Raw genomic sequence first — 11,579 nt, 5'->3', positions numbered from 1 at the left:
GGAGCCCCTGTGCCCCCGCGCCGCTGCCGCGCGGCTGGGCTGCACCCCTGAGCGGGGCGGCGGGCCACACACGCCTCCCGGCAGCTGCCCGATGTACCCCGGGTCTGCTCAGCCCCGAGGAAAACGGAGCAGATGAGAGAAAATGGTGCCTGGAAATAGTCTGTCTGTAATATACACGGAGTAATTAAAGATGGAGTTTTCCTACTCTGTAGAAAAGGGGTTTTTGGGACTCTGAAATAACTAATGTTTTAATATCTTCATCCACATTGTCGTATTCCCGGCAGCTGCCCGATGTACCCCGGGTCTGCTCAGCCCCGAGGAAAACGGAGCAGATGAGAGAAAATGGTGCCTGGAAATAGTCTGTCTGTAATATACACGGAGTAATTAAAGATGGAGTTTTCCTACTCTGTAGAAAAGGGGTTTTTGGGACTCTGAAATAACTAATGTTTTAATATCTTCATCCACATTGTCGTATCATTACTCAGTAAAATGACAGTTTTTCCTGTGTATTTTGTATATTGTTTATACATTATCCTGTATATTTTGCTTCTCGCTCTGCCTTTAGCCTTCCTACGCTTGTAACGTCACTCTTTGTTCATATATTTACACCAGTCCTACCAGGTGTGGTTTAGGGATGGAGTGGGGCAGTTTCAGGCAGAAGTGAAACAGTGCAGGTAAAATTCCGTGTTTTGCAGCTATTCTGTGGTGGGAAACCTGCACGTCTGTAGTTTTGGTTTTACGTATTACTTCAGTCAAAGCTTGAAAAGTCGAAACCTGGGCAGGACTTGGGCTAGGATCTTTCTATATGAAATGCAGGACACCGCCGATAGGAAGTTTTCATTTGGGACTCGTTCCAACGCGCCTGGAGGCTGCTAAACCCCTGTGAATGCAGCTCACGCAGCCAGCAGGTGCTGTAGTTGCATCCGACGTTCTCAGAGGGGCATCCCCCTTCCTGCAGCCATCGCGGTGAACTCCTGTTGCTCCGTGGTGCGGGACGTCCTCAAAAAGCTGGGCAGAAAGTGGAGAGAAAAGAGGCGTTGCCTGTAACACACAAAAGCAGCCTGGTACGACTGTAGCTTGTAGTAAAGTGTTTAATAAAGTACAGTATCAGAAACGAGTCTAATAGAAAAGCTGAAGAGGTGAATAGCGTATCGATTGTAGTTGTTACGTTTTCAGTGGTCGTTTAGGGAGTGAAGGGTTTCTGAAGGGTCCGGCAGAGGTGGATACAAACAACGTAGAAACCGATTTTTGTCAGGTTAGAACCAGAGACGCGGAGGTGTTGAAAATCCCTTTGTCGCCAGGAAGAAGGAAAGCACTGACAGGATACGCTTTACTAAGTATGTACTAAACACGCTAGCAGCGGGTGTCCAGTGCTCATGTGCCCCAGGTGTTCCCTTCAAAACAAGGACTGATCTGTGGTGCAGGCTGACACTCGCGTCACTCGGTTTGATTTTATTTAGTGTACGTAACAGCCTTTTAGAGAGGCAGGGTGATTCATCCGGCTGGCTGTGGTTTTACTCTCTAGTTGTGAAGGGGGCGGTTTGCCCATAGATGTTCATTTGACGGACCAGCAATGAAACCAGTATTTGAAGCATTCGGATAACAAGTTTAATGGGCTTGGGCAGGGCGGGAGGTGAATCTAGTTTGGCGAACGCAGCTGAGATTGCTCATCTGCCCGTCAGAGGGCTTGTTCTGCTCTCAGCTAGCCCTCAGGTTGGTCTAAGCGGTCTACGTATGTACCCCAAGCGATGCACAGCAGCAGGGCAGGCACGGAACAGGTCCAAGAACATGCGTACTCTGAACTACCCACTGTTTGGACTTTTTTTTTCTAAATGATGTCATCTATGCTTTGTTGAAGTTACAAACTTTGCAAAACTGAGAGGTTAAAAAAATACTGTACTAGCCTTTTTGTGGACACAAACTGTTCGTAATCACGGGTCGCTAGATGACGACAGCGCTCCATGAGTACCAGACTCCTGCACAGACCCCCGAGAGGCCAAAGTAAGAACCTAACTTCCAGTGAAAAGTAAAAATGTTATTGTACTACTCATTATGTTGACGGGAGAAGTTGTTTGCTTTTTCTTTTAAAGTAGCCCTTGGGGAAGGGAAGTTTGTCCTGTTGTTTTGTGAGTGCAGATCCTAGATCGCTACCACTTCCCCAGCTGTAGAGCTCTGTGGTTAGTTACCGCTCTCCTGGTTTCTTTCATAAATCCAAAAGCACACTCTTCCAGGGTGACATGCACATAAGAAAGTACGTCACAAGCCGTTGCAGAAAACAACCGAGATCTACAGGGACAAGAAGAAACTCTGTTCTTTGGGGCCATCAGCAAATCATCGTCATAAAGAAGCTAAGGGGGTTTAGGTGAGAACAAATACACTGATTCAAAGTAACAAATTCTTTTTTTCCTAATTGCTTTCTGCAGCCTTTCTAAGGGACCATTTTTCAAGCGGGAAGGTTGCACTGACTACATTTCTGGATACAGTTTTTGTCTTAAAATAAATACCACCACTAGTGAGTGGTACTGCAATGCAACGATCCCTATCGGGATGTCTACGAGCAGGCCACGACACGCTTTTTGTGTGCTAGAAAGCATTCGTTGGCTTATGTGCCATCGGTTTTCAAATAGATAGGCTGTTATACCTCATTGCTATCACAGTCATTTAATATTTGTTACCAGTAACATTCTGTTGATAATTTATGTTTTGCAGGGGTTCCAAAGTTGACTTCGGTTGGCTCAGAAACATTGCTCCTCCTCCTCTATCTCCCGTCTGGGCTGAGAAAATAAGGAAGGAAACGGTCTGCCCGTTCAGCGTTTACAGAACGTTGTGCTGTGCCGGCAGCGCTGCAAGTCAGCACCCGCCTTCGCTGGCCGGCAGATACCAACCTCCGCATCAGCTAACATTTTTTGACTGTATCAATCTCAGAAGTATCACGAGTTTTTTAAAAAACATCAGAGCAGGGATAACCTCAATTATCGATGAAGAACCTGTAGGTAAAGAGAACAGGGCTTTCCTGGAGTTCATTTAGACAAACGAGTGCTGCAGGGGCTAAGTCTCAGGGCTTACATCTTCTGGAACTTGGTTTAAAATGTACTTTTCTAAAAACTTCTTTACCTTTGATCTTCCTTCATGAGTTCCCGATGCAGAAAATTATCCATTCACTTAAATATAAAAGATCTCATAAACCATTCTTCGAAAGCTCTGTAAGTTGAGGAAGAAGAATGAGGGCGACATTTTTGTTTTCCTTTTTCATTCCTTAGGAGGTACCAAATTCTTGGCTAATGATAGCATATATATGCCCAAAAAATAGTTTTCCAAAACAGTACTGCTCAACACAGATCAGAAGTCAGTAAACGCACCGCAGCCTTGATACTCGGAGATGCTGAGATATGACAGGCTGTTTAAGTCTCTCTGAAAAGCAGGGCCCACGTTCCTAAAACCATCTCTCCTCGCAAACTCCCCTTCCCGTGCAAAATGACTTGAGTGGCTTCCCCCTTTTTTTTTTTCTTTAAAGAAAGTAATGGCTATTTACACGTTATCAGGCTACTCACGTCAGGAATTCAACTAATTATGCATGCACAATCATCGAATGGTGCACCAAAGAGAGTGTTTACAGATGCCGGATGAAGCAAGGATGGTGAGAACACAGCTCTGTAACATGAAAGGCAGCTGTAGTGCCAAAGGCGGATCAGTTAGCTCAGGACGCTGTAGTCCAAGTTACAGAGTACTACGTAAAGAAATAAAAAGGGTCAAGAAAAAGAAAAAGGCATTAGGATTTAAAAACAAGATTTCTGGATATAAAATCATATTAAGATTAATGAGAACTTTAATAGGTAAATTATTTTCAAATACTTTATTTAGAGAACTATGAACTATTTTCTAATAATGCCCTTTACATAGTTGCATCTAGAAAGCTAGTGGAGTGAGAGCAAAAAGATGTAGCATTACATCAGAAATGACTGGTTTATCTACAAAAGGAAACCGAATGCGAATAATAAATGGAAGAGAACATCACATCAATATTTACCCTGTCAAACAGAGATTCGGTGTCAGAATTTGGCGTTTAGGGTTGATTTGCGAGTGTAGGAACACACGGTATGCAGTCGGTGTACGGAGCACTACAGCTCTTCATTTCTGCCTAGAAAGTTGTCAGTACAACGTAAACAGAGCATTTCTAACGATACCCTCAAAATAACAGATCACAAGTCATTCAGCCAGGAGTGGGGGAAGCTATACGAGTTTTCTACACGTTTGGCAGCCACTAGCTTTTTACAGGCTGCCATATATGCGTTTAATTACATCAGCCTCTTCCTTGTCCAGGATGCCCTTGTCCACGTAAGCATCAGCTTGCTGATCAATGAAATCTCTCAGCTTTGACAGATCATAGTCTGAAAAATAAGAATTCATTTGCACAATGAGTCGTTGCCATTGTACCGCTTCACCTAAGAAACAGTGTCATTGTGAAGTTTATCCAACAAATGCAATTTACCCAACATGAAGGGAAGTCACTACAAGTGCAACCTGCGAAAACGATTTAAAAAAACCCAGACACCCGCACAAAGTCTTTTTACACGTCACGGTGCTTTTACTACTCGAGAGGAAGAATCATCTCTCGCTCTTGATTGCCTGCTGGCAAATGCTAAAGTAAGAATATTTTCTGGTCCAGAGAGTTGACGGTCCAGTCTGCGTGCAAAAGCTGTTGTTAAAACCCTATCATTTTCACAACTGTCGCGGATTCAAAGGAAAATATTAAATTGACTGTTTCCTACTGGAATACCGGTAAAATTCCCACTCACTCCAAACACCTGTAGTGAAAATTCAAGAAAGCACCTTCCTGAAAATAAATCGAAATAATACAATTATTTACCTTGATACAGAACGTAATATTCTGACATGAAAAATACGGCAGTGAGTAGTCTTTCTGACAGCGTTAGTGTCAAAGTAGGCTTTGACAATCTCTGTACGTCCATCTGCGGTACGGTGCTGAAAGACACGTTCTCCTTCTCCCACGGACGGTTGCATCTGTGCGGCGTGATTCACGCCACATACATTAAACAGACTTTTCCTATGCTGGAAAACATCACTGTTTTCCACGAAAAGAATTCTACTTTCAGATAACATAAAGAGGTAACCTGTTGTGTAGTCGTAACTCTGGCAACAGATCCAGTGTATTCGCACATAAACACAATACACGTTTCAGGGACGTAATTTACTGCATAAAATGTAAAGCTGAATTTGTTAGAATCACAAGTTAGTAGCCTGGAAAACGTCAGCGTCTTAAGGGTTCCTCCTGAGTTAAAGGAATTAATATCTTTCACAAAAACAGACACATCCTGAATTTTTCAGTATAAATTACTTATTCCACAGACAGAACCTTCAGAATATATCAATACTGATTTTGTAATGTACGCCAATGATTATCACCACACAGCAACAAGTGGAAGGACCTTCTCTCAGACTGTACATTCTTATCAAAAGAGACAATAATGACTTCCATCTTTTTATGGTTGAGTGACCAAAATTGGATAGAAACAGAAAGACATTAAGAAGCAAATTAATGCTTGCGATCGTTTTTGTAACAGCATAAGGCCATTTCAAGTGAGTAATACAGAAAACTGATGTTCAGAACTCCCCACTCCTCTCCGTATCTGAGTTAATAGGAATTTTTCTATTTCCTGTACTGACTCCGGGATTTCACGTCTGGTCTGTTACCAGCATTACTTAAGAGAATGTAACCTGCTCGTCTCTCCATCCTAGCTGAGTAATAGGGACAAAGAGTACCTAGCAATTTAATAATAAGGCTGTGAGATTTCATTCACGTCGACAGAATGAGAGTCTCCAGTGAAAAATACCCCGGAATGGAAATGAATGGAACAACAAGCACCAAAATAATATAACATCCACATTATTCACATTAAGATTCCTGAGCTTATTTTTCTTCTAGAATAGTATTTACAACCCTAAGATCATTACGTGGAGATGTGAAGGTTTAATTACTAAACATTCTGAATGAGTTTACAGCCATTAAGATACTATCCAATTCTGGCTAATTTGTGCATCTCATGGCAATTTAATTTGATTTTTTTCCTAGAAATTGATAACTGTTAATTTCTAATACTTATTTACAACCTATTAATTTGGGCAAGTAATTAGAAAAATCAGCTTTGGCTTATATTCACCGCGCCAGCTGCAGCATTACATTGAGCTGTGAAACTGCTACAGTAAATGAAGTGAGGTCTTAGTTGCATATTCGAATCAAGCCATTTGCCATTGCAATTAATTACAGAATTTACTTCCATTCCTAAGTGGCCACTGGTAGTGTTACAAAACTATAAGCTACCTAAGTGTGTTGTGAAAAATCCGAACAGGCTATTTGCGTGTACTAGTTGAACGACTCCGGGTTATGTTCTCTGGAGACTAAACGCAATAGTCGACGTCTGCTGCTGGGAGCGATGTTAAGTGACCCAGGAGAGGAGCTGGTCTTAAAGAGCGTTGGTTTCAAAGATCAAGCCAGGTCTGGGAGAGACTCAGGACAGGCCCGCAGAGCCTACATATAGTGTGTATGCAAAACAAACTTTGGACACAAAAGCCAATCAGGCCAAAATCTAGGCTTTTGACATGTTTCTCTTTAAATCACCCAGACCACTCCAGTTTTCTTGCCTCCTTAATAGGCAATTGATATTTTTAAAGTGGGAGAATGCAATTAACATTTCCAGGGTCATTAGTCATTGAATGAATAATAATTTCTACTGAAATTCATACAAAGTTAAGGATCTACAAACATCTGCCTGAAGAAAACCTAAACCTCTTCAAGTATATTCGGTGAGTAGAACACTCCATGAATAGGGGCGGAAAAGACTGGCCATTTTAATGCACAAATTACTTTGTGAATCACTTTTCTGCTAGCTCCCAGGTGCTGGCTGGAAGCGGAGAAAGGATTGATGAGCACATCACTATCACCTAATCTTGTACTGAAGAAACACAGTGCAGTGCATTCACGGTTAGATAAGCTTACCCTGACTGCACTTGCTTTAACATCATCCCAGGAGACCTGAATTAGCATTTTACAAAAATAAAAAGTATGGAAAGGCACGATAAAGATAATGTATCAGAAGAGCAAGAACACTATTCTAATTTTGTCGTAACTTACACTCACTTCAAGGCCCATTGCCACTGCCAGAGGACAATAAAGATATTTTAGTGCAAATGAGAATTCATCTACACAGAAAGCGTACATCTTAATGCATCCATGGCCAGATAAAATGCTATTGATCTGCAGTCACAGCCATTTTCAGACTGCAGTAGTGCGGAGGAAAGGTTCCTATGAGGAGGAGCAAGGGGCTGCCCAGCCAGCATGTGTGAGACAGAGAAATAATCACACGTGACTGTGGTCTAATTGCTATAATACCGATAAACAGAAAAAATTATTAGAAATGGCAGGAAAACTCCTGAGCAAATATGTACGTCTGTTGCTAACTGCCATCGCTGCCAGCACGCGGAAACGATTTTAAGAGGGGAAAAAATGAAAGAAAAAAGTCTTTCCTATTACGGAGTTTCTATAGAGGAAAATGAATGCGTTGGGCTGTAGGCATGCACTCATCTCTGAAATGTAATTCATATACACTTCAGCTCACAGAGAGGGTGGCTAGATTACCCAGGGCTAATCTCATCTCGGATCCCCCTCTGCTTGGCTGGTGCAAGGAGGAACCTTCTCGCCAGGCACCAGTCATACCCCAGGGATGGATCTCTCGGCTAGGAACCTTCACTTACAGAGCGGATGATGGCAGGAGACCCAGCAAAGGCAGAGAGAAGGGATAGGAGGCTGGTTTTATGTAAGATCTTGAGGGCAAACATGATACGGATAAATACAGATCCGTGAAAAATAAGCTAGAAATCCTGCTGCTGTTAGCTCCCTCCCTCCAGCTCTCAGACAGCCCTGCCTCCGAGGACCAGTCAAACGGTGGGGCAGCTGGCGAGCATACCCTGTGCAGCTGCTTCAGTCGCTGCTCCCCTTCTACACAGCTTTGCGTGAGAGCTGCAAGTCGTTAGAGTGGATTTGGGCTGTAATCCAATATATCACAGTGCTAGTGACATACGTTTGTATCATCTTAACTATTTATGGTTATGAAACAAAACTCATTGCTATTTGTGATGGCACACACAGTGCTAGCCAGATGCACTGAGCTTTTCTAGACACATCCAGACATTTAAAATACATTTACCTCACGTATAAAATCATAATTAAAAGGTATGTTGAACTAAGAAATGAAGCACTAGACAAAACTGACGTACTGCTACCTGGTGACGCGCAGACCGCCGTGACTATCTGGACAGCACATGACTAACTTCTAGCTGGTTAGTCACTGTGTGTTTTGTGGCCAACGGCTGTTTGAGCCAGTTTACATGCATTTGCCTTAGTTTACGATTTTCATTCATTGATTTAACTTTTACATGACCTGTATTATCTAACTCTAACATCATTAATTATCACTATAATCTAGACAAGCACAGTTTCGCATTACTATTACTTAACTTATAACACAATGCTAAGTTATACCACACAATTTAAATTACATGCTTTGTGATATATGTGGCGCCCACCCCAATGTCAAGGCTTTTTACTTCATACCTTCTTTGTTACCTTGTTTGTTGTGGGTTTTTAGCCATTCTATGTTCTTCCTGATTGCTTCCAAATATGCCTCAGCTTTCCCTAGAGGAAAGGATGAGAGAGAAATCAGGCACGCACTTACATCAATGATTGATGCAGCTTGCTTAACTGAGTGAAGTTGGTCATAGCGAAGGCAGATTAAAACTATTCTTAGTTTCTGTTTAAAAGCTGAGTCCTGTCAACTTTAGTCAGGCAAAATTCCCACAGATGGCTAGCAGGTTTTGTCTGTGCAAGGTTAGTCATCCACACACTTGGGACCATGGCTTTTTTGATCTGTATACGTAACTTTTGGTGGTATCTGCAGATACTGCATATGTGGATTAAAGGCAACCTGTAGCTTTTTGATCATCATAATTGTTCAGCAAAGACGAAGCTGTTAAGACAGCAAGGAATGCCTTAAATAAGACTGAGAGCTTTGAGTGTCTCATATACAAAGTGTGGGAAAACTCCTACATTCAGTAGTACTAACAGCATACAGCAAATCTAAGATGGTGATATTTTGGAAATACAAGCTGAAATACAGCTACTTACATTTACTGAGAAAAAGGATGTATTAAAACCACCATGATAACCCTTTGTAATAGCTGAAATTTTAAAGCGATGGCTGTTTTTGGACCAGAAAGCACACGGGACAGGATTAGTTCAAAGATTACCTAATAAGGCCCCTAAGGAAATATTGCAGCTAATAGATTTTGAATTCTTAACTTGGCTGGAGCTTTATTGATGTAATGTTCTTACATTTGTCAGGAAAAAAACCCCTAGTGTGATTAGCATGTAGAAGGCTACTACTGCCAAGTATGCATGTCTGGTCCCATTAGTAAGCGGATACTGTAATTTTGGAGCTGGGAGTGCAGAGTTAGATTTATAGTAAGTTACTCTGTGAAAGAGCAAAGGGCATTGCATGATGAGACAAAGAACTAAATACTGATCCAATTTAAATTTCTAAAAAGCTATTGGGCTGAACGTTTTTCTGAAGGTAAAGGAAAATAACCTGAACCAAACTGAATAGACAGATCTTCAATAGACAAGCAAAATATGTTACTTATCACTTCCCACAGGTATTGAGACAGTTTTTCTTTACTGTGAAATCAGACGGCCATCTTGAGCTATTTTCCTCTTCTGTGCTCAAATAACCACTGCTGGAAAAAATGCCACCTTCTATCCGTGAGTGGCTAATAGTTTACACGCCTGCGCTGCCCACAGGACTGAAGCAGGTGACCAATGAACTACAATCTACCGTAGCCTCGATTACTGCGATTCCTTACCAAGCATTTTGCAGGGAAAACACATGCATCCAAAAAAGTACGAGCATAAAACAGCATCAGTGCAAAACAGATTATAAGCCATTTTTTTAAACCAACTGACTACAGAACATAGATGCTTATGCTGAATCCTTAGCAGTAAGAACCCACTGAAAGGTTTCTGCCCCAACAAACATCCTCCTTCAAAAGTTCAGCATCCATACCTGACAAATCTCCTGCCTATACATCACTTCCTAAGAAAGTCCATCAAGTCTAGTCAATAAACTGCTGATGAAGAAGGAGGTTTTTGTGTGCAGGAGGGAGAACTTACTCTGGAGATGCAGCTAGACTATGGAACTCGCTCTACCAAAAGACATGGCTGAGCCTGAAGCACTATACTGTAACCGTCACTTGCCAAACTAATTTCTCCAACTTTCCTTTCCCTCAGTAAGTTCTTCACCCACACACAGACCTAGAATGAACCCACTCTTGTCTTATAAGTTTACACACCAGCCACTTCTAAGATTTACTTCTAGTACAAGCTGAGAGAGACAAAAAGTTGTATTTAAATATTTGAGGGCTGTGCTGGACACCCCAGAAATGCTTGGTTATACAAGATTAGCTAAAAGTATAGCGGCGCTTGTCTTTGGTCTTCGGGACGCAGGCTCTGAAGTGCAGTGTAAGGAGGCACAGTGTCCTCTGCAGATTTGTTTTGAGATATACCAGCTGATTTGCACCCCGTGGACAGAGCGACTTCAGCCTGTACAGTCTAATGTGGCACAGCACGTGGCATTATGTGTCGTGCTGAGGCAGCTAGGATAATAAAACTACTACTGTGCTAAGTTTGCTTGTTGAGACACTAACTTACTGTAATAGGTTTTCCAAGTTGTGTAAAACAGATTAATTGCTGATGACCCTTAACCTCTGGCAGTGAGTAATGCAAATTGTTTCACTTTGCAGAACTTTTCAGTACCTTTCAGTACGAGCTTGTTCTAACGCAAACTAGAGAAATCAATGGGCTCACTCAGAATATTGAATATCCTGATGATCTGATTTCACTGAAAAGCCACAGATCCAAAGAAGCAAAATGTCTCTGCACTACTGTGTCAAAACGCATTTCATATTGCTCTCAAAAGGGGCTATGAATTCTGTGAAAGATTATGGCCTTACTCAGCAAGGGATGTAGTTTCATATGTTTAGAAGTAAGCAAGTGAGTACACTTCCGAATCAAGCTGTTGCGTGCTGACTCCCAGTAACTATAAACGGAGATAGTTATGCTAACACAATGGAAAAACAATACCAAAGATGATAGGAAAAGATTCCAATCACTTGGAGCGTACATATGTAGCAAAAGCAATGGCTATTTTGTACCTCTGGGCTCTTCACTGCTCCCTGCTGCATTTTGTTCTTCATTTTTTGTAGAATCCTTTGAGATTTCGTATTCCTTTTCCATTCTAGCTGCTTCTTCCTTCGTACTGTCTGCTTCTTCACTACTCTTGTCTAAAGAAGTAACAATAAGAGCAATTTCGTATCAAATGTACCAAAAGCACTTCTAAATCACATCAATACGATCTTCAGGAAGTAAAACATTTTGACTGATGATTGAGGAAGAACCTCACTGGAGTCTGGCTCAAAGTGGTTTCTGAAGGTCATCTCTACCCCAGACCTCT

The 11,579-nt window shown here is 41.8% G+C and overlaps 1 protein-coding gene across 1 annotated transcript in view; it reads right to left on the bottom strand.

Annotated features, from left to right (window-relative positions):
• Positions 1-3,838: 3,838 nt before the first annotated feature.
• Positions 3,839-11,579, bottom strand: part of SCG3 (secretogranin III) — a gene marked incomplete at its 5' end in the record, with an annotated part of 30,908 nt that continues 23,167 nt past the window's right edge. Inside the window, 3 exons of the mRNA XM_009330993.1 lie at positions 3,839-4,388; positions 8,630-8,710; positions 11,281-11,409. Of these exons, the coding sequence (XP_009329268.1) occupies positions 4,270-4,388; positions 8,630-8,710; positions 11,281-11,409 (329 nt within the window). The remainder of the gene's footprint in view (positions 4,389-8,629; positions 8,711-11,280; positions 11,410-11,579) is intronic.

Source organism: Pygoscelis adeliae, unplaced genomic scaffold, assembly GCF_000699105.1.
Source record: "Pygoscelis adeliae isolate BGI_AS28 unplaced genomic scaffold, ASM69910v1 Scaffold318, whole genome shotgun sequence".
Lineage (NCBI taxonomy): Eukaryota > Metazoa > Chordata > Aves > Sphenisciformes > Spheniscidae > Pygoscelis > Pygoscelis adeliae.
This window is presented reverse-complemented; position numbering and strand designations above follow the sequence as displayed.